General features: G+C 40.9%; 1 protein-coding gene and 1 long non-coding RNA gene across 5 annotated transcripts in view; one reads left to right on the top strand and one right to left on the bottom strand.

Moving 5' to 3' along the window:
- The window catches only part of mrps6 (mitochondrial ribosomal protein S6), a 95,345-nt gene extending 81,221 nt beyond the window's left edge, over positions 1–14,124 (bottom strand). Inside the window, exon 1 of the mRNA XM_059968907.1 lies at positions 14,101–14,124. Within this exon, the coding sequence (XP_059824890.1) occupies positions 14,101–14,109 (9 nt within the window). The 5' untranslated portion in view covers positions 14,110–14,124. The remainder of the gene's footprint in view (positions 1–14,100) is intronic.
- LOC132393526 (uncharacterized) lies at positions 1,417–21,857 on the top strand. 4 transcript variants are annotated; one of them, XR_009511907.1, is made up of 4 exons: positions 1,417–1,427; positions 3,862–5,903; positions 8,795–11,417; positions 15,789–21,857. It is a non-coding gene; the product is annotated as an uncharacterized LOC132393526 (long non-coding RNA). The 4 variants fall into 4 exon arrangements; XR_009511908.1 differs by lacking the exon at positions 1,417–1,427 and adding an exon at positions 1,886–2,819; XR_009511906.1 differs by lacking the exon at positions 1,417–1,427 and having other exon boundaries at positions 1,886–5,903; positions 11,335–11,417.
- The last annotated feature ends 1,997 nt before the right edge of the window (positions 21,858–23,854 follow it).

The following is a 23,854-nucleotide window of genomic DNA, read 5'->3' as shown; positions in this document are numbered from 1 at the left end:
TGGAGGCACTCCACCACTGGAGAAGATGAAATGCGAAGTTAGAGCGTAAACGTTTTCGCGTCTTGAGTTTAAAGGCGCATCCCACTTCTTGCCTCAACTTTAATACGGCGGCTAACGGACATTAGAGCAAACAGCAGAACAGAACCGCACAAGCACGAGAAAATCTGCGGATGCTGGAGATCCGGAGCAACATACAAAGTGCTGGAGGAACTCAAAGCAGACCAGGTAGCATTTACGGAAAAGAGGGAAACAGTCGACGTTTCGCGCTGAGACTCTTCGTCAGGACAGGAAAGGAAGGGGAGAAGTCCAGGCTCTCGTCGTGCAGACCATTTAACCTACTTCACTACGGATGGTGCAGAAAGGTGGCAACTCTTTGCGTGCAGCTCCAATCCAAAATTCACGTTTAGCTGAAATCCACAGTCACAGCCATGGCTACTTCAATAAGCACCATAATTTTAATACTTTTTAAAAATCTACTGATCCTCAAAATTAGAGTACCCTGGACAGCAGACACAGGGCACGAGTGCACTTCCCCTTTTAAGAAAAGGTTTACTGGTACAATGAAATGCCGAGGTCTTAAAGCCCCACTCCTAACTATCCTGCTGGCGAATGTACAGTCTCAGGAAAATAAAATTGAAGACCTCAGAACAAGATTGCATTTCCAGAGGGACATCAGGGATTGCTGTTTACTGTGCTTCACAGAAAGGTGGCTCAATCCTGCCATTTCAAACACAGCGCTGCAGCCCAAGGGTTTTACCATTCACCACAAAGAATGGACATATCAATCTTTTAAAAGCAGAGGAGGTGGAGTACATTTATGATTAATTCATTGAGGTGCTGCCTAAATCTTGCTTGCTCAAGCTGGAATATCTAGCAGTCAAGTGTTGTCCATTTTATCTGCTGAGAGAGTTTACCACCATCATCCTGGTAGTGGAGTACAAGGCAGTGTTGACTGATGCCTCCAGAGATGGTGGCATAGGCAGCAGCATCAGATTCTGCACTAATGGGAAGCTCTTCAGCTTCAGGTGGATCCAAGCAAAAACAAAGGTTATGATAGACATCATCAGAGATTTCCATTTTGCTGATAACTGCCCTCTCAATGCTGGTTCAAAAAATTATATGGAGTGCTGTGTCAACAAGCTTTCTGGTGTGTATACAAACTTTCAGCTTACCATCAACAAGAAATTGTTGATGAAGTAATGCATCAGCCAGTTCCAGGAAAATCGTATGTTGAGCCAAATATTACAATCAATGGTCAAAGACTCAACCCAGTGAACAGATTCACGTATCCTGGCAGCACGCTATCCCAGAACATAGTCAGTGATGATGAAGTAAACAGCGGGATCACCAAAGCAAGTGTAACCTTCAGCAGACTCTATACCAATGTCTGGAGTAGAAGAGACACAAGTCTCCAGACGAAGTTTAAGGTGTATAGGGCTATAGTACTTCCCAGTCTGCTTTACCCCTGTGAAACATGACAGTGTACCAAAGGCACGCCAAAAAACAGAACTACTTCCATACAGCAACACACACAAAATGCTGCTGTAACACAGCAGGCTAGGCAGCATCTATAGGGAGAAGCGCTGTCGACGTTTCGGGCCGAGACCCTTCGTCAGGACTAACTGAAAGGAAAGATGGTAAGAGATTTGAAAGTAGAGGGGGGAGGGGGAAATGCGAAATGATAGTAGACCGGAGGGGGTGGGATGAAGCTAAGAGCTGGCTCTGTATCACTTTTGCCAATCAACTTTCCAGCTCTTAGCTTCATCCCACCCTCTCCGGTCTCCTCCTATCATTTCGCATTTCCCCCTTCCCCCTCTACTTTCAAATCTCTTACCATCTTTCCTTTAGGTTAGTCCTGACGAAAGGTCTTGGCCCGAAACGTCGACAGCGTTTCTCCCTATAGATGCTGCCTAGCCTGCTGTGTTCCACCAGCATTTTGTGTGTGTTGCTGTTTGAATTTCCAGCATCTGCAGATTTCCTCGTGTTTACTACTTCCATACAGTCTGTCCCAGAAAACTCCTCAACATTAAGTAGAAAGAAAGAATCCATGACACTAAGGTACTTACCAAGGCAGGACTGCCCAGTATCTACACCATCCTGATGCAGTCCCAGTTACATCGAGCAGGCCACGTAGCTCATATGCCAGACCATCCGCTGCCTAAGAGAGTGCTCTAGGCTGAACTACAGAAAGGAAAGTGTTCCCATGGAGGCCAAAGGAAACGCTGCAAAGACACACTGAAAACTTCACTCATAGCCTTCAGCATCAACCCAAACACATGGGAACAAATCACACAGGATTGGGTTGAGTGGCGCCTCTCCCTTTATGAGGGTGCAGTAACACAAGAAGCAGAAAGGACAATTGCAGCAGAGAGACGTAGGGTGGCCAGGAAATCACAAACTGATGACCCCCACAACCCAATTTGGCTGCCATCTCTTGTCCACACTGCCAAAGAACTTTGAGCCTCTCCAGCTATCTGTGTACCCACAGACCGGTGCAGTCCCTACAAATTGCAGATGACTAGAGTGGTTCTCATAGTTACATGATGGACGAATGAACAAAGGTTAACAGTATACATTCTACTTCTGGATAATGTCATTCAGGCACTGCAGAAGCTGAGCATCTTGATCAACAGACACAAAACAGTACACCTTGATGCCCTCACTATTGTTGAAAACCACAGTTTTTTAAAGGCCTTATATATCAGATGAAAGTTGTAGTTTTATTGTTTGTACTTTTGAACAAACTCATGTATTTTTCACAGCACGTGGAAGTTCGTCCCCACTCACTGGCAGAAAGTGGTATAGCAGTTAAACTAAAGGTTTATCACCTTTCTCCTTCTTCACTGGCTAAGTGTTAGCACATAACCCACATGATATAACTGTGCAACCAATAATTAGTTTATTTTTATCTAACAGTTTTCTCTTACAACAGGCCCATAAGATATTGGAACAGAAACAGGCCATTTGGCCCATCGAGACTGCTCTGCCATTTCATCATGGCTGATCCAACTTCCCTCTCAGCCCCAATCTCCTGCCATCTCCCCTTATCCTTTCGGGCCCTGACCAATCAAGAATCTATCTTCCTCTGCCTTCCATGAAAATTTGGCCTCTACAGCAGCAGTGGCAAAGAATTCCGAAGATTTACCACTCTCTGGCTAAAGAAATTCCTCCTCATTTCCATTCTGAAAAGGAAACGCCTCCATTCCAAAGCTGAGTCCTCGGGTCTTGAGCTCTCCCACCATAGGAAGTATCCTCTCCACATCCACTCTAGCAAGGCCTTCCACCACTCAATAGGTTTCAATGAGCTCATCTCTCATACTTCTGAATTCTAGAGAATGCAGGTTCAGAGCCATCAGACGCTCTTCATATGGCAAACCATTCAATTCTGGAATCATTTGAACCCTCTCCTGTTTCAGTACATCCTTTTTAAGATATGGGGCCCACACCTGCTCCCAATACTCCATGTGGGGCCTCACCAGTGCTTTATAATGTTTCAACTGTTACGTACCCCGTAACTGGGTCACCTACCAGCAAAGATAGAGAAGTCCCTTGAAGTCTGATGGTACTATTTTTAACAGTATTTATTGATAAAAATACACAAAAATAATATTAATGCAAACATACAGATAATATACATCATCAATACTATATCTAAAAGTGCGGGTATAATAATAATCACTAAGAAATAGCTCTGTCGTTGTCTAGGGGATAATGTATTGGCCAATGGAAATATAAAAGTCACTCAAGTTCATGCAGGCTGCAGCCTTTGGTTGGAGTCAAGAGAGAGAGTTTAAAACTTGCCCATTGTCAATGATGTCAATCCTTCGAGAGTCGTTGGGGCTGATTTCTCCTTTGTTTTAGCTAAAGCCGTTCTTCCGTGGTAAGGCCCACCAATTCCGAGGCAAATGGAAAAGGACGCACGTGGACTGTCCACCAGCTGTCGCTATTACGGGATCGCTAGCGTTTCTTCTGGTGCGTCTAAAGAGGTTGTTCCCCAGACCCTTTTTATCCTTACTCACGGGGTCTCAGATGTCAATCAGGTCGGGATGATGCAATCCCTCAACCAACCCCCTCTGATCATTCCCTGAGGGCTTCCATGAAGTACAGTACTCAATACACAATTCCGTCTCCAAGAGACAATGGCCGTTTTCTGTAGCTTTGTATCGCTGAGGGCCAGGACATTCCAAACGTCTCTCTCTCATTTCCTGGGTCTCCTGACCTGAATTAATAGCGATCTTGCAATTCTCAAAAAGGAGGGGGCTTCTTTGGACCCTTCGGCCCCTCAAAGTTGGGCACAGGCGTAACACAACATTACAGCATTGCTTTTATGTTCTAGTCCTCATGAAATGAATGCCTTCCTCACCACAGACTCAACCAGCAAATTAACATTTAGGGAATCCTGCACAAGGACTCCCAAGTCCCTTTGTGTCTCAATTTCTTTGTATTTTCTCTCCATTTAGAAAATAGTCAAACCTTTCACTTCTACCAAAGTGCATGACCATACACTTCCTGAAACTATATTCCATCTGCCATTTCTTTGCCCATTCTCCTAATCCAAGTCCTTCTGTAGCCTCTCTACTTCCTCAAAACTACCTGCACCTCCACCTATCTTCAGATCATCTGCAAATTTTGCAACAAAGCCATCAATTCCATCATCCAAATCATTGACATATAACAAAAAGAATCAGTCCCAACACTGACCCCCGTCGAACACCACTAATCACCAACAGCCAGTCAGAAAAAGCTTCACTTATTCCCACTCTTTGCCCCCGCCAATTGACTTCTGCTTTATCCATGCTAGAATCTTTCTTGTAATACCATGGGCTCAAAGTTTATTAAGCAGCCTCATGTGTGGCACCTTGTCTAACGCCTTCCGAAAATTCAAGAACATGACATCTACCAACTCTTCTTTGTCTATTGTGCTTGTTGTTTCTTCAAAGAATTCCAGCAGATTTGTCAGAAAAGATTTTCCCCTGAGGAAACCATGCTGACTACGACCTATTATATCATGTGCCTCCAAGTACCTTGAGACCTCATCCTTAATTATCCCTTCAACATCTTCCCAACCACTAGGCTAAACTAACTGGCCTATAGTTTTCTTTCTTGTGCCTCTCTTCCTTCATGTAGAGTGGGGAGACATTTTCAATTTTGCAGTCTTCCAGAACCATTCCAGAATCTAGTGATTCTTGAAAGATCATTACCAATGCCTCCACAATCTCTTCAGCCACCTCTTTCAGAACCCTGGGATGTACACCATCTGATCCAGGTTACTTATCTACCTTCAGACCTTTCAGTTTCCCAAGAAATTTCTCTCTAGTTATGGTAACTTCACACTCTTCATGCCCTCTAACAGCTGGAAATTCAACCATAGTACTAGTGTCTTCCAGAGTGAAGACTGATGCAAAATATTTATTCAGTTTGTCCACTATTTTGTTGTCCCCACATTACTACCTCTCCAGCATCATTTTCCAGTCATCTGCTATCCATTCTTGCCCCTCTTTTACACTTTATGTATCTGAAGAAACTTTTGGAATTCTCTAATAGAAACAGAGAAAACCTACAGCACCATACAGGCCTTTTGGCCCACAAAGCTGTGCCGAACATGCCCTTACCTTAGAAATTATCTGAGGTTACCCATAGCCTAATATTATTGGCTAGCTTACTTTCATATTCCTTCTTTACCTTCTTAATGACTTTTTTTTTAAATTCCCTGTGGTTTGGAGCCGCCACCAAGCAGGATAGAACCAGACTACAGCGCACAGTGAGGACTGCCGAGCACATCATTGGAGCCTCCCTGCCTTCTATTGTGGACCTGTACTCTTCCAGGTGGAAGAAGAGGGCGGGGAACATAATAAAGGACTCCTTCCATCCTGTGCACGGACTGTTTGAACTGCTTCCGTCTGGTAGGTGCTTCAGATCCCTCCAGACTAAGACTAATAGGCACTGGAGAAGTTTTTTTCCCTACTGCAGTCACTTTGCTGAACAGTTAACTGCCGGTTAACAGTCGGCTAACTATTACTTGGATTGCACTACTTGTATGTATAATCTATATTTTCATTTATATTTATCATTATTATTGTTATGAGCAGAGAGACAACATCTGCCGGAAGTAAATTCCTTGTATGTGCACAGGTACTTGGCAATTAAAGTCTGATTCTGATTTTTAAAAGCTTCCCAATCCTCTAACTTCCCACTAATCTTTGCTCTATTATATGCCTCTCTTTAGCTTTTATGTTGGCTTTGACTTCTCTTGTTAGCCACAGTTGTGTCATCTTTCCTTTAGAATACTTCTTCCTCTTTGAGTTGTAAATATTCTGTGCCTTCTGAATTGCTTCCAGAAATTCCAGACATTGCTGCTCTGCTGTCATCCCTGCCAGTGTTCTTTTCCGATCAATTCTGGCCAACTCCCTCTCATGCCTCTGTAGTTCCCTTTACTCCACTCTAATACTGATACATCTGACTTTAGTTTTTCCTTCTCAAATTTCAAGGTGAATTCGATCATATTATGATAACTTGAGTGCCCCACCCCCCAGGATTCATTTACCTTAAGCTCTCTAGTCAATTCTGGTTCATTGCACAACACCCAATCCAGAACAGTTGATCCTCAAGTGGGCTCAACCTCGAGCTGCTCTAAAAAGCCATCTTGTAGGCACTCTAGAAATTCCCCCTCCTGGAATCCAGCACCAGTCTGATTTTCCCGATCTACCTGCATATTCAAGTCCCCCATGACTACTGCAACATTGCCCTTTTGGCTTGCATTTTCTAGCTCCTGTTGTAATTTGTAGGCAACATCCTTACTATATTTTGGGGGTCTGTATACAACTCCCATCAGGGTCTTTACTGCCTTGCACTTCCTTAGCTCTATCCACAATGATTCAACACCTTCTGACCCCACATTACCTCTTTCTAATGATTTGATTACGGTACATTTTTTACCAACAAAGCAATGCTGCCCTCTCTGCTTGTCCTTTTGATACAACGTGTATCCTTTGACATTATGCTCCCAGCTATAATCTTCTTTCAGCTGTGATTCCGTGATGCCTACAACATCATACCTGACTATCTGCAACTGTGCTACAAGTTCATCTACCTTATTCTGTATTCTGTGCACATTCAGATACAACACCTTCAGTCCTGTATAAACCTTTTTGATTTTGTCGCATCATGCTCAACCTTTTGATTCCTAACTTTGCCTGATGTCTTACCAACATCTGCCTCTACAACCTCTCCATAACTTGATCTCTGGTTCCCAAGCCTCCGCAACTCTAGTTTAAACCCCACCTTGTAGCATTCCAAACCTTCTCGCAGGGATATTAGTCCCCCTCCAGTTCAGATGCAAACTATCCCTTCGTACAGGTCCCACCTTCCCTGGAAGGAAGACCAATGATTCAAAAGTCTTATGCTTTCCTCCTACACCAACTCCTTAGCCACATATTAAAGTTCAGCACAGCATTGTGGGCAAAGGGCCTGTATTGTGCTGTAGGTTTTCTATGTTTCTAAGTATAATCTTCCTAGTTTTGGCCTCACTAGTATATAGCATGGGTAGAAATCCAGAGATCGCAACCCTGAAGGTCCTGCCCTTTAAATTAGTACCCAACGCCCTGCAGAATCTCGTTACTTGTTCTACTCATGTCACTGATACCTACATGGACCACAACTTCTGACTGTTCATCCTCCCACTGAAAGAATGCTGAGTACTCAGTCCGAGATATCCCAGACCCTGGCACCCGGGAGGCAACATATCATCTAGAAATCTCGTTCTCACCCACTGAACTTTCTGTCCATTCCCCTAACAAATCCCCTATCACAACAGCGAGCTTCTTTGCCCTCCCCTTCCCTTCTGAGCCATAGAGGAAGACTTAGTGCCAGAAACCCGATCACTGTGACTTTCCTCTGTCAAGTCACCCACCCCACCCTACCACCCCGACAGTATCCGAAGTGCTATTATCTGTGGTTGAGGGGGATGACCCCAGGTGTATTCTGCACTGGCTCCTTAATCCCTTTCTCCTTCCTGACTCCCAGTTTCCTGGGTCCTGTACCTTGGGTGTAACTACTTCTCTCTATATGTTCTATCTATCACTACTTCAGCCTCCCGAATGATCCAGAGTTCATCCAGTTCCAGCTCCTCAATGCAATTTGTTAGAAGCTGCAACTCGATGTACTTCTCACAGCTGTTGGGGTCAAGAAGATTCTGGAGGTCACCCTGTCTTTCCAAATTCAGCAAGAGCAGCATTGCACTATTCTGCCTGTCATCTCTGCCTAGCTGAGCAGATATAAAGAAAATAAAAACCTGAACTTTGCTTTCTCTGAGTGAAGCCTCGAAGCTTCAGAGTGGACACGATCACCACTCTAATTATGTCCACGCATTATCTCGATTATAAAAGGCATGGATTTTTCAGAGGCACCATCCTTTTCTATTTTTATCTTCACCTTCTTTGCTTTTTACTCATCTCTGCCTTGCTTCTCAGCTTTGTACTTAGTTTGCTTAATATCTGTATGTTTCTTTAAACTTTAGAATAAACAATCATTAAGAATTAAGACTGCTTTCCAGTCTTGACACCCAGAAGAAGTAGTTGAGGGAATACATACCAGTGCTTCTTGAGGGATCAGCATTGTCAACATCTCTGAAGATCTATCCTGGGCCCAACATATTTTTGCAATTACAGAGAAAGCATGTCAGTGGCTATATTTTATTAGGAGTTCGAATAGACTTGGTATGACACCAACGACTCACAAATTTCTACAAATGTGCAGTGGAGAACCTTCTAACTGGTTGCATCACTCTCTGTTACAGAGAAATGACTGCACAGGATCAGAAAAAAATTGCAGGAAATTATAACTCAGCCAGCTCCATCATGGGCACTAGCCCTCTCCGCGTAGAGAACAACCTCAAAAGGCGATGCTTCAAAAGTTCAGCATACATCATTAAGGACCCCCATCACCCAGGATATACCTTCTTCTCATTTCTACCATCAAGGAGAAGATACAGGAGTCTGAAAACACATTCAACATTTTAGGAACAGCTTTCCCACCACCATCAGATTTCCGAATGGACAATGTACACCAACACAAACTATTTTTTTGTTCTCTTTTTGCACTTTTTTATTTTTAAATATATTTCTTATTGTAATTTATAGTTTTTTAATTATGAATTGCAATGTACTGCTGCCACAAAACAAAGTCCATGACATATGCAAGTGATAGTAAACCTAATTCTGATCAATCTAACTCATCCCTCCTACATAATCCATACACACCCACACCCATATGCCTATCTTAAAATCTCTTAAAAGTCCCCATTGTATTAGCCTCTACCCCATCCCCAACACTGCATTCAAGTGACTTAACCAGTCTGTGTAAACAATTTTCCTCTGATATCTCCCATAAATTTTCTGCCAATTACCGGAAAAGGATGTCCTTGATATTAGCCATTGCTGCTCTGGCGGTTAAAAAGTTGGCTGCCCTCTCTACCGATGCCTCTTAGATACCCTAGTCAAGTCACCTCTCATCTTCTTTTGCTCCAAAAAAAAACCTAGTTCACTCAACCTTTCCTCTAAGATGTGTTTTCTACACCACCTCTGTGCCCTCTCCAAAGCATTCCTGATTATTAGATACTTTTGATTTCAAGCATATTACTCTGGATTCTCAGCATCTGCTGAATCTCTTATACTGAAAGGCCTGGAGAGAGTTAGTGAGCAATGCAACACGTATACAGGTCCCTCAACCCAATCAGTCCTTGCCAACCCAATGGTGCCCACCTAGCTAGTTGCATTTTCCTTTGCTCACTCAATAATGGGTTTGGATGCTTTTACAAAGCTGCTGCCTACTTTCCCCAATTGAAACAGAGGAGAGGATCTCATACAAAACCTGATGAATACTGAAAGTAGCACACACAAAATGCTGGAGGAACTCAGCAGGTCAGGCAGGATCTATGAAGGGGAATAAACAGTCAATGTTTCAACAGAGACTCTTTATCATGGCCAAATTCCTTCAGCATTTTTGAGTGTGGCTCTGGATTTCCAGCACCTGCAGAATCTCTTGTGCTCACGAATACTAAAAAGCCTGGGTAGAGCCAGAGAGTAATGCAGCACACATTCAGAAGCTTCAGTCCAAACAATCCACGCCACCCACTAGGCACAGTTTCCTGTGTTCAGCACACATCGCTCCAAGCTCTGACTCTCCATGTACCTACCCAAGCGCTTCTTAAAGTATATTATTGTACCTCTTAACCACCTCTTCTAGCAGCTTATTGCATATACTCACTACCTCTGCATGAAAAGATTGCCAGGACAGTACGACATGGAAGCAAGCTGTTGCCCGTACAGTATGCTTCCTTTCTCTGCAGCTGATGAATCCAAAGAAACAGTAAAGACAGTTTGGCACCAGCAATGTCACGGGAGTTGCCAGTTAGCGTTAAACTCAACGTAGCACTGCCTTAGGGACTGTAGGTCTGGATTTTTCCTCAGACTTTACTCACAAAGCCTTCCCCATGAATACGTGTAGCCATGAGGCAGCAGAGGTTTGAGATCAGAGTTTTCCTTCTCCTAGATAAGCTGCCAACTACAACTGACAAGCCTCATCTGCCTGAAGCAACTGGTTTTAAAGCACCAGTCATCTGCCTTTGCCCCTTCTTCTGTCAGGAGAAATGGTTCCACTGGGCTTAACAGCAAAGCCACATGTGAAGGCCAGGAGCTGGACTTCGTTGTCAGAGGCTACTTGAGATGCATGTCATTGGGATCATTTAATAGGTAGTGGGAGCTTAGCCCCACTACCACCCTCAGCTATAACAACCTTACGGAACCAGAAGACTTACCATCCACATTATCTATTCCTCCTATAATTTTAAGCATTTCAATAGATCCCACTCCCGCCTTCACTGCCCTGCATTCCCAGGAAAAAAGACTTGGGTCCTAGAGTGGACATAGAGGGGATCTTCCGTTAGTATAAAAGTGTAGATTCTGAAGGCACAGCTTCAGAATGAAGGAATATACCTTTAGAACTGAGATGAGGAGCATTTTTTCCAGCCAAAGAGTGGCGAATCTGTGGAAATTGTTGCCACAAAGAGCTGTGGCATTCAATTTATTGGGTGTATTTAAAGCAAAGATTGTTGGGTTATTTATTTGTGAAGGGGTTAAAGGATACAGGGAGAAGGCAGCAGAATGGGATTGGAAAACAAAATCATGATGGAATGTTGGAGCAGAATGGCCTATTGGGCTAAATGGCCTAATTCTGCTCCTATATCTTATGATCTGTAGAAGAGTACAACACAGAAATAAACCTGGGTCCTGATGAAGATCTACAACTCAAAGCATCCGATTATTTTTCCCTCCCTAGATCCTGCCTGACCTACTGAGTTCCTCCAGCATCTTCTTTGTTGCCACAGCGACAGAACTTGCAGCCTATGATGTCTGTGCTGAGTAAGACTTATAATTAAACTGATTCCTTCTGGCTGAATGTGATCCATATCCCTCCATTCCCTGTATATTCATGTGCCTGTCTGAAAGCCAACTGAATGCCCTTATATCTGCTTTCACAAACCCCTCTGGCAGTGTGATCCAGGCACTTACAATGCAGTGTGCAAAAAAAATGTTGTCCTTTTAATTGTTGAGACACTAACAAACATCAAGGCTCATTTAGGTGATAAGAAAGATCCCATTGAACAATTTATACAAAACAAGGGAACAATTCCCTAACTCGTGCACATTTGTCCTTTAGTCAGCATTTTTCTGGTAACTATCAGATTTCTGTTCGTGGATGAAACCTGGTGAAAATTGTTTGCCAAGTTCCCACGCAGTGACAAAATTTAGAAGTGTTTCACCATTGTAGACCACCTCGGAACGATCTATTAGTCATATTTTCATAAAATCTATTTATGATAGATTATACAGCATTCCGCAGACAATAGGAGTCTCAACATTGTGATCATTTTTCATAGACCAAGCTACATAATACAATCACAAAGACAACCATCTTTTCACATGTTACTCTTGAAAGGACCATCATTTTCTTTACAAAATTGCTTCCCAATATTCATCATTTGTTGATGATAATGCACAATAACCCATGTTGTGGCATTTTCCTCACCAGTATAGCATATGGCCCAATGCAAAAACTGAAGTCACTTAATAAAACATTATTGATAAGCATTTATCTGTTGATAAGGTAAGCAAGCAGCTTGTGGGCAGTGTAGCATCAAAATTATAGATGACCATAATAAACACCAAACCTCTCAAAAACCTAAAAAGTGCAAATAACCATTTTCTGCTATTGAGAATTCAACACAGATTGGCTAATTATTGATTACAGGCATAAACAGGTTTGCTAATTTACCATTAAGTGCAAATATCCGGTAGAATATCTGAAAATACAAGTATCCCTAATGTCCAGTTTTGATAACACCCTCTGTACCTCAGGATGTAAGATGCATCCTTACAGGCAAAAACATGATCTGTATATTAGTCAAAAAGAAATTCTACAACTTTTGAGAAGATGCAATTGTGAAAATGGGAATGATCTTGTGAGATGTTGTTGATTTGCATCAATATTTTCTTTTATATTCTGCTTGTATTTCATGTAAGGATAGCACCGCAGGATATTGAAGTGGATGACAAGTGGTGTTTTTCTAAGTGACTATTGTGCTAGTTATGGATAGGTTTACTGCATTTACTTGGAGTCACACACCAAATATTTTAAGGTTAGAGCAAAAAGTATTGTCTAAGTGAGAATGGAAGAGTGTGAACAAGAGCTGGTAAAACTGGGATGATCAAACAACTAACCTTTTTTTAAAATTTTGTGTGTATATTTACGATTATTTTATTCAAATTTTAAATAACTCCTGTTGACTCAAAGGTCAAAGCTTGGTGACAATATTTATATGCAAAGAAAACCAAATCACTTTTCCAAGATCTTGAAATGATGCTGCAAGATGTTTATGCTTAAAAGTTTGAGACATTAATTTCATTGCTATTTTAGGGCATTAATAATAAATTTATATTAGTTAATGTATCACAGAAATATATTAAGGAGAAAATTTAGGCAAATAAATAAGCATCTACATATTAAAATCCAACAATGAAACTTTCATTGCAGGACTTTCATGAATTCCAATGCACATTGCTGAGGTAGATTAATTGTAAATCTAGATTTATTGTTAGGCCTTCGACATCAACTGCATGCAAAAGAAAAAATGAAAACAAAATGCAGCCTCCTCTTAAAATTTTAAATTACAGGTACTTGCCACAATTAAGATAATAAAATCATTGACTTTTGGAGGAATCTAATGATCACAAGGCAATTAGCACACTTTGGCAGGAATGATTCTGATCTTTGGTGCCCTGTCTATATCAACACACAGCTGGTTATATTCAGAAAGCAAAATCAGAGGTCTATTTTAGTCTTTCTTTACTCTTTCTTTCTAAAGACATGCATGTTCGAAGACAGAGAGAAAAAAACAATTTATATGGGATCTATGGGGCCCTAAAGAGAACTGCTCATGCTGCTATAACTCGAAGGATACACTAGATAGAGGAGCCAAAACCTTGGTCAAGGAGCATCTTTGAAAAAAATAAAAGCATGAGCACAAAAGATAGATGCTTGAAAGTGGAACAAAATAAGATCCCAACAGGTATATGTCTTCACTTGTTGCTTGTGAGGAATTAAATAACAATAATTGTGTGGCAAATTGAAAAGTGAGATGGAGGATGTGTTTCGGAGGGGCAATGAATGCCATGGACAATATACAAGGATAAGGAGCCATAAATAAGATTGTCTAGTATAGAGACCTAAGAGGATGGCTAGATGGTCAATAGTTGAGCAAGAATGGGGTCAATAGGACAGGAACTAAGTCTCATGGACATCATAAGGTCTGTGTGCACATGAGGAAGAAGTGACAAACATATTTTGGCATTATAAGCTTCCATCTGATGCTATCCATCATAACTACAAACTGGTTTCAGTTACAACACTGATGGGGGAGCCAGTGACATAAAGGAATTGTCCACATTTCCTGGAGTTGAAAAATTCTTAAGAGGGAGGGGTGTTGAAATTTAGCAACATACAATTAACATCAGGTATAAATTATCAAATAAATGTAAATAGTACCTTTTTCATAACGTTGATGAAGCCATCTGATGTTGGTGATCCCTCATCATCAAGGACAATCGCCTTTGTTGATAAGCTGGATGGAAGTAGGTGGCCATATTGTTTGCTGAAAAGTCCAATCCTTGAAGCCACAAACTCTAGCAGTCAATACAGCCGATGTTTCAATGGAAGAAATAGAATCTAGGAGTTTGAATCATGTTCTTTCTTCTTATCTTCCTTTTATTCACTTCCATATTGAGATGAACCCATGAGGTGATGCCATGAAGCCTCATTTTGGGCTGATGCCATAGTCCCCAACGAAAGTTCCCTTAACTCTGATGCACTTTCTCCTATTCTCTCTCTTGCTAGGGTATTCACATGCTCAAATGACTATCAACTGTAAGTGTAACTACTGAATGATTTAAAATATGCCAAATCACAGCTACCAAGTTACCCACACAAAACGTTTGAGGAACTCAGCAGGTTCAGCAGCATCTATGGATAGGAATAAAGAGATGATGTTTCAGGCCAATAAAAGGTCTTGGCCCAAAAGTCACCTCTTTATTCCTTTCCATAGATTCTGCTGAACTTGTTGAGTTCCTCCAGCATATTGTGTGTGTTACTCTGGATTTCCAGCATCTACAGAATCTCTTGTGCTTACCAAATTACCCAACTATTCAAAAATATCCACCAGATAAACTAACTACTTTTCAACATCAGCAACAACTTATAACAAACTAGCACCTTTAACATACTCAGTGCTTTGAAACATCATTCCAGAACAAAATTTCAATGTGTTGGGAAACACGAACACAGATGTTGGTTTTAAGGACAATTTTAAGTGACAAGAGGTGGTGATGGAGGGATTAATGGAGGTTTAAGAATGGAAGATTAATAGAATGGCATAAGGAATTATACAATAGGACAGAACGCAGGAACATAGAGGTCCCAAAGAATTCTAGGGATGGAGGAATTGGGGAGGGGCATTAGGGTCACAGAGATATTTGAAAACAAGGATGACAACTTTGAAATTAAGGGATAACCAGGTCATGAGTCATTCAATGTGAAGTCATGCAACAAGCCCTGCTTGTTCATGACCACCAAGATTTCTTACTGAGTTAATCCCATTTGCCAACATTTGGCCTATATTCTTCCAAGCCCTTCCTATCCCTGTATCTGTCCAAATGTCTCTTAAACTGTGTAATTGCACCCAACCCTACCACTTTCTTTGGTAGCTTGTTCCATATACCCACCAACTTCTGTGTGAGAAAAACAATCTCACAGGCTCTTTTAAAACTTTTGTTTCTCACCTGAAATCTATAGCCTCTAGTTTTAGATTCCCCTACTTTGGAATGAAGACTTGATATTCCACCTCATCTATGCCTGTCATGATGTCACAGACCACCATAAGCTCAGCCCTCAGGTCCCTTCACATTAGTAATGAACAGCACAGATACGAGATACTGCCTTTTGTGATATAATATAATCTCAACTTCATAAAAATTGTAAAATCCTGTTTTTAACCTTATCTGTGTGCTAAACGTGGAACGGAACAAATTTGCATATGGTACAGGTTCATACTATCCCCTGGTGGCTAAGTAACCAATGAGAGTTGCTATATAAATAAATCTAGTCTATTTTTATATACAAACTTATAAAATTGATTTGCTTTGGAGTAAAACATTTCTTGTATTTTTGTTTACTTTTAGAATCTGAAGGTCACAGCAAGACTAACCTTCCATACCTACTCGCCTTCAAGAAAGTGGTAGTGAGGCATCTTCATGAACTACTGCCCATTCCCCCATCCTTTTTATTTTGTTACTGATAGCAAAGAAAGCTCACTGCATTCTTCAGTAAATCTTGCCTTACCTCCCTTTACACCAAATAAAGTACCTTGAAATGTTTTCTGTGTTAAAACAAGCTGCTATCTGTGCCTTTCAAACCATAGATCTCATATGAGAAGAGCACGAGTCCCAGAGCCTAAGCTTAAAGGACAAAGCCATGACCGGCGAGTGAAGTCTTAAGTTAGAGGTCCAATGTTCACATGTCAGGAGTAAGGACCGAAGAAAACCTGTCTTGGGGATGGAGATGTCTCTGTGTGTGATGGTGGGAAAGGGTTTATTTTGCTGTTGTTGCCTAGTTTTATTTTGTTGTTGTTATTCTGTTTGTGTTGTTCTGCTGAACATTATGGGCATGCTATGCCAGTGCCAGATTGTGTAAAAGCACATCCCTTGGGGGTTTGTTAATGCAAAGGATGCATTTCACTGTATGTTTTGATGTACATACAACAAATAAATATGAATGGATTTTAAATTGTAAAATATTAAAAAAACACAGGTTTGCAGTTGATCAGACAAAATTAGACACAAGGTACACGAAGAGAGAGCTAAAATGCTCGGTCTCAGAAGTGTCACCCATTTTGGAATATGTGAAGACAATTGATTCAGAGAGTTATGAATCTTTGGATTTTCTTATCCTAGAATTAAGGAATTGACACAACACTAACAATTTTGTAACTAGAGATATACGGACAGGAGGTACACAGGCCTCAAGTCCTACAAATCACCAGGTTCATAAACAGTTTCTTTCAACCATTCAGTTCTTCAACATTCAAAAAATCAATGTAAATTATCAAAGTACATATATGTCACCATATACAGTCCAGAGATACATTTTCTTGTGGGAATACTCAATAAATCCAATAACCATAATAGAGTCAATGAAAGACCACACCAACAGGACAGAAAACTAGTGTGTAAAACAAAATAAACTGTGCAAATATAAAAAGAAAGAAAAAGGTTAATAGTCATAATAAATAAATAAGCAATAAATATCAAGAACATGAGAAATAGAAAGAAATTGATCCATTAGGCAGATATAGCATGGATTCAGCAAAGGCAGGTCCAGTTTGACAAACTTACTGGAGTTCTTTGAAGATGTAATGAGCAGAGTGGATAGAGGGGGACAGATGGACATTATTTACTTGGATTTCCAGAAGGCGTTTGATAAGGTGCCACACTTACCTACAAGAGAAGGATGCATAGAGTTGGTGGTGATGTATTAGCATGGATAAAGGATTGGTTAATTAATGGAAAGCAGAGAGTTGGGATACATAGGTGTTACTCTGGTTGGCAATCAGTAGTGAGCAGTGTGCTACAGGGGTCAGTGCTGGGCCTGTAACTGTTCACGATATATATCAACAATCTGGAAGAGGGGACCAAGTGGACTGTATTTAAGTTTGCTGATGATACTAAATTGAATGGAAAAGCAAATTGTGCAGAAGATACAGATAGTCTGCAGAGATATAGATAGGTTAAGTGAGTGGGCAAAGGGCTGGCAGATGGAGGACAATTTTGGTAAGTGCAAGGTCATCGACTTTGGAAGGAAAAATGAAAGAGCAGATTATTATCCAAATGGAAAAAAAATTTGCAGCATGGTGCTGTGCAGAAGGACTTGGGAGTGCTTGTGCAGGAATCACAAAAGGTTGGTTTGCAGGTGCAGCAGGCTATCAAGAAGGCAAATAGGCTGTTGGCCTTCTTTGCTAGAGGGACTGAACTTAAAAGCAGTGAAGTAAATACCTCAGTAAATATACTTAAGACAAGGTTGGATAGATTTTTGCATAGTAGGGGAATTAAGAATTTTGGGGAAAAGGCAGGTAGGTGGAAGAGTCCATGGCCAGATCAGTCATGATCTTATTGAATAGCAGACCAGGCTCGATCAGCCAGATGGTCTACTCCCACTCCTATTTCTTATATTCTTATGAGATTAGGTGTCCTTGCAAGTGACTCCATAAGTTGTGGGAACAGTTCAGTGATAGGGTAAGTGAAGTAGAGTGAAGATATCTCTTATGGTTCAGGAGCCTTGTGGTTGAGGAGTAATAACTGTTCCTGAACTTGGTAATATAGGTCCAGAGGTTTCTGTACTTTCTTCCTGATGGCACTGTGAGAAGAAAGCATGCCCTGAGTGGTGAGGATCCCTGATAATGAATGTTGCTTTCCTGCAACAGCACCCCATGTAGATGTGCTCAGTGGAGGGGATAGCTTTATCTGTGATGTGCTGGACCACAGCCACTACTATTTGTAGGGTTTTCTGTTCCATGCTTGAACCAACCTGCACAACCCCAATCACTGCTTCAGTCGAGCAGCACTATGGCCACTTTGTACTACAATGGACTTAGTTTTTCTTGCTCTGATTGTGTACTTTCCTGTTCCTATTTTTATTTTCTAAGTTTTGTTTTTCTTGTGAATGCAGTATTTCTAATGCCTGTGATGTTGCTACAAGAAAGATTTTCATTGCCTCTGTGCTTACACATACTTGTGTATATGACAATGGACTTGACTTGACACAGTAACAGACCTTTCAGACCCATTCAGTCATTACAACTCATATTATATTACAGGCCATCCCTGGTGAAGAACACCCTTCTTATGGGCACCCCTACTACCTAAGAACAAGTTCCCACAATTCCAACATACTGTACAAAAGTCTTAGCCACATGTAAAAACTCCGTAAAGCAGAGATGCTTTCAAAACTAATGAAATGAACTGTTTTTAAATATCAAAAAAATTACTATGAAGAACAGTAAACAAACTAAATCATATCAATATCTGTTTTAACCATCCTTTGCCTTTAAAACTGCATCAATTCTCTTCAGTACACCGTCATGCACTTTATAAGAAAATTAACTGTTAGGTTGTTTCAAGAGTCTTAGGGAACTTGCTACTGTTCTTCTGCAGACTTTGGTAGTCTTGCTTCTGCCTCTCCAGGTATCCCCGAAAGCCCTGATGATATTGAGATCAGAGCTCTGTGGAATCCATACCTTCTGAAGTCATATAATAAATATAGGGTGTCTAAGACTTGCACAGTACTGCATACAAACATTTGTTCCTACAAACAGAAAAATTCACTCTCTCTTCACTTTACTAACTGCTCTTTCTGATCAGTTTTTTGGTCTTTTGATACCATTCATTACAATACTGTGGAGGTGTGGTTGCCTTATCAAGTAATTCATGTTTTTTTTTGCAGCTAACGGCTTCAACCAACTCAACTTACAGATGATTGTAAGAACAGAAGCTTTTCATTAGTCACACGTCCTGTAATCCATCAATTACATTTCCAGTTCTTTTCCTGATGATTTTATTTATGCCTCAGATGCCTATCCAATTCTCCGAGAGCCAACTCTGCTTCTGCCATCCTTACAGGCATGAGTTCCAAATCATAAATATCCTCTGTGTGAAAACAGGTCCTTGAGGAAAAAGAACCTCAGAAGATTCCACCTTTTCTATAGATGCTACCTGGCCTGCTGAGTTCCTCCAGCACTGTGTACATGTTGCTCTGGAGGGTTGACTGAGTCACATGCAAATTGGCACTAAAACATATAGGTCTGGTGAATTAAAACTTAAGACAGAAAAGATTTTTTTTTTCATGGGACGTTGACACAGTTCTAAGGCAACAAGGAGCTACAGCAATGGTATGGGATCTATCTGAACCGGAACAGGATCTACGTCCTTGCAGAAAGGGTTAAGACATCCCCCTTTAAAATGATCTAAAGACTTCAAGCTAAGAGGAGAGTAACATAAACAGCCTGAGTATAAGCAAAACAGGAAAAGGGGAAAAAAGATAACAAAATACTCCAAAAGCAAGGAAACATAAACAGAAGACTAAAAAAAATATGGTGAACCGTAAAATAATAAAACACAAATCATACAGTCCAGGCCCTATGGCCTATGACATTGTATCAGCCCTTTAACCAAAGATCCCATGAAATCAAACTAAATTGTCCTTACAACATTTCATTGAATGCAAATATGCCCTGATGACAACCAGATGAATTAGTTTACTAAGGGATATAAAAAAATCAGGACTGGGAACTAATCATTGCTAACATTGGGTTGTATGGGGTGTCCAGGGAGGTGTGGCACCTCTGGTGAAGGGGCTTGTTATGTCTAGTCCGGGGCAGCTCTTTCACCTTTGGTCCCGAGCGGGCACTCAGTTGTCACCGTTTGCATGTAACAGCTGCCACACCCCTTTGAAAGGTGGACTAAACCAGGTGAGGACAGCCAGTGGCCTCATACTTCTATGAGAGAGGGACGGCGAATGGAGTTCAACCCATATAAGTGTGAGGAGGTTCATTCTGGTAGATTAAAATACGAAGGCAGAATATAGTATTAATGGTAAGACTCTTGGCAGTGTGGAGGATCAGAGGGATATTGGGGTCCGTGTCCATACGACACTCAAAGCAGCTGCGCAGGTTGACTGTGTGGTTAAGAAGGCATATGGTGCATTGGCCTTCATCAACCAGGGATTGAGTTCAGGAGCTAAGAGGTGATGTTACAGCTATATAGGATCCTGGTCAGACCCCACTTGAAGTACTGTGTTCAGTTCTGGTCACCTCACTACAAGAAGGATGTGGAAACTATAGAAAGGGTAGATTTACAAGGATGTTGCCTGGATTGGGGAGCATGCCTTACGAGGATAGGTTGAGTGAATTCAGCTTTTTCTCCTTGGAGTGATGGAGGATGAGAGGTGACCTGATAGAAGTGTACAAGATGATGAGGCATTGATCATGTGGATAGTCAGATGCTTTTTCCCAGGGCTGAAATGGCTAACACAAGAGGGCACAGTTTTAAGGTGCTTGGAAGTAGATACAAAGGGGTAAGTTTTTTTACGCAGAGAGTAGTCAGTGCATGGAATGGGCTGCCGGCAACTGTGGTGGAGACGGATACAATAGGGTCTTTTAAGAAACTCCTGGATTGGTACATGGAGCTTAGAAAAATAGAGGGTTATGGTTAACCTTGGGTAATTTCTGAAGTAAGTACATGTTCAGCACAGCATTGTGGACCAAAGGGCATGTACCGTGCTGTAGGTTTTCTATGTACCTGTCGAGCATGCAAAGTTAGCTCCAGTGGACTGGGTGGATCAGATCTACAGTGAGATCCAACAGTAGGCTGCACCATAACGTGCCACAGAGAACAAAGGCTCCAAGGCACAGAGATGACATGGTTATTCAGTGCAACAGAGGAAGACTCCAGTTTGTGATGCTTTATCATATCACTGGATCCGGAATTCTGGGCTTGAAATATTGGAACTGCCCCAGTGCAACAGCTTTTTCACTTTAAGAACTCTCTCACACAGGCTTCCTGTCATTGTTGAATACGACAGACAGCCACCAATTATGCATAGTTAGAAAAGATAAAGAGAAAAGGTGGAGTAGCAGTAAATAAAACAATAGAATGAACTGCAGAATAAAATATTAACAGGACACAGGGAAAAAGTTAAAAATAGAAAGCAACTCAATCAAATCAAAAGATAAAGGACTAGTCAATAACAGGTGTAACCTTTAAGCCTAATAAAGAAAGGGGGAAAATTGCATGCAGACAGATTAGGGGTATGAGTGAAACAACAGAGCAATCATGGGAGATTTCAATCACACCGATTTTAATTAAGTCTAAGAGGTAGAAGGAAAGGAGAAAAAGGAGTTCTGTACATAATATGAAAGAAAACTGGGCAATGGAAAATTTGTTAATGAATTATTAATGAGAAATGATGCAAAGAAAATTAAAGTAAAATTTTAAAAAAACACTTAGGTACCAATAAAGGGCATTAATATGTTGATAAATAAGGGGCTGAGAATAGGATGAGAAAATTAAAATGAGCAAAAGTACTGGTGAATACTGGTAACAGTAGCTATCCATTGGAGAGTTGTTAAGGTGGAAAAGCCGGGAACTGGAGTTCAACTCTCTTGACCTCAGAATTCCGGGCCCAGTGGTTTGAACAAGCATCACAAACTGGGGCTTTCCTTGATTGCAGTGGATGACTGTGACATCTTCTGTGCCTTGTCAAGGCCCTCACTCTCCAAACGGCATTGCCATACTGCCTTCCTGGCAGTTAGATCTCTCCCGTCCAGTCCGATGGAGCCGACTTCGTACGCTAGGAAAGGCATGTCGTTACTTCACAGGCTCTGAGGCCACCGGCTACCCTCACCTGGTTTAGCTCACCTGTCAAAGTGTTATTCAGGGTGTGGCCACTGTCGCATGCAAACTTGGAGCTACAGGTGAGAGCTGAGCATCCGGTGCGGACCAAAGGTGAGTGCACTGCACCTGAATAGACACCACAAGCCCCTTCACAAGAGGTGCTATCCCTCCCTGGACACCCCATAATAGTGAGAAATATTCAAATTGGTATTTAGAGTGTAGTAATACCCAAAGATGCATAAAGTCACAAGGGAAAAACTGAGCGTAAGAAAAGAGAGATAAATTAAGTACATACACTGCAGAGGAACCCAAAGATAGAATACAGAGCATTCAGGGAGAAACACCAAAAAAAAACTAAAGCTGTAAAAGGGACCATGATATATAAATGATTAAACTGTAAAATATTTTACAAATACATCAATAAGATGTTCTGTAGGGTAAACAAAGACTATTCCAACAGAAAGCAGCAGCAAAATGATATAAATATTACATTACAATTTTGCTTTGGTCATTACCAGGGAGATAGAAGACTAGAAATAAGATACCCAGTTCGTAAATTTAAATGGACTTGAGGAATCAATCAAGTCCAAATAAATTAAATATATATTATGCACAGCAATTAAACTCAAACCTAATCAAGGTGGATTGTACTCAAGCATTTGAAAGGGATTTAAGGAACAAAAAAATAGAATGATACAGCACAGAAAGGACTCTTTCTGACCATATCATCAATGCCCATGGTGATGGCTATCCATATTAATCCCATTACTACTTTTTTTGCACTACTTAATTTAACTAATATATATTCCGCTACCACAAAGTCAGCAAATTTCATGCATATGCCAGTGATATTAAACTTGATTCTGCATTAGGCTTTTGTTTTTTCCCCATCTGTTCCTACCCAAGTACTTGTGTAAAGTGCCTCTGTACCTGCCACATCCTCTGGGAACTCATTCCCAATACCACCATCCTGTGGGTGAAAACAAAATCCTTTAGTCCTCCCTTAAATGTTTCCCATTTTACTTTAAAAGCACGCCCTTTATTTACCTGGCCCTGCAAGAAAGATTCTGACCATTTATACCTCTGATAATTTTCTAAGCCTCTTTTAGGTTACCCCTCTGCTTCCTACATTCTACTGAGAATAAAGACAGCCTAACCAATCTCTCCAAATAACTACAGTCCTGCCTTCGAGGTGACATCCAAGTGAATCTCCTCTGTAATCTCTCTATTGCTGCACATCCTTCCTATAGTGTAGTGAAATCCATTTAATAATTCATTGGGGAAACAAGTTGAAGTGCTAGAAGACTGTAGATACTTATAACTTGACAAAGTGGAAAGTATTTGTTCAAGAAATTATTGACTAGTTAATTTAACATCAATGACAACAAAAATAATTGGATCCCTACTAACAAAAGAACAACAATAATTAAAATAATGGATAGTTAATAAAGATATCAACAGGGAAAGTCTTACTTAACCATATTTTTGAAATTTTTGAATCAGTAACAGAAAAAATAGATTGTTGTAATGCAGTACTTATAATTTAACTAAATTTTCCAAAATGGCCTCTGACAAGATATTCCTTAGTTGATTATTCAATAATATTTATTTATTGAGATACAGCACAGATCGCACCACCCAGTAATCCCCTGATTTAATCCTAGCCTAATCATAGGACAATTTAAAATGACCAATTAACCTACCAAACTGCACATCTTTGGACTGTGGGAGCAAATTGGTGCACCCAGAGGGAGAATGTACAAACTCCTCACAGGCAGCAGTGGGATATGAACCCGGGTCAC

This window comes from Hypanus sabinus, chromosome 4 (genome assembly GCF_030144855.1).
Source record: "Hypanus sabinus isolate sHypSab1 chromosome 4, sHypSab1.hap1, whole genome shotgun sequence".
Classification (NCBI taxonomy): Eukaryota; Metazoa; Chordata; class Chondrichthyes; order Myliobatiformes; family Dasyatidae; genus Hypanus; species Hypanus sabinus.
This window is presented reverse-complemented; position numbering and strand designations above follow the sequence as displayed.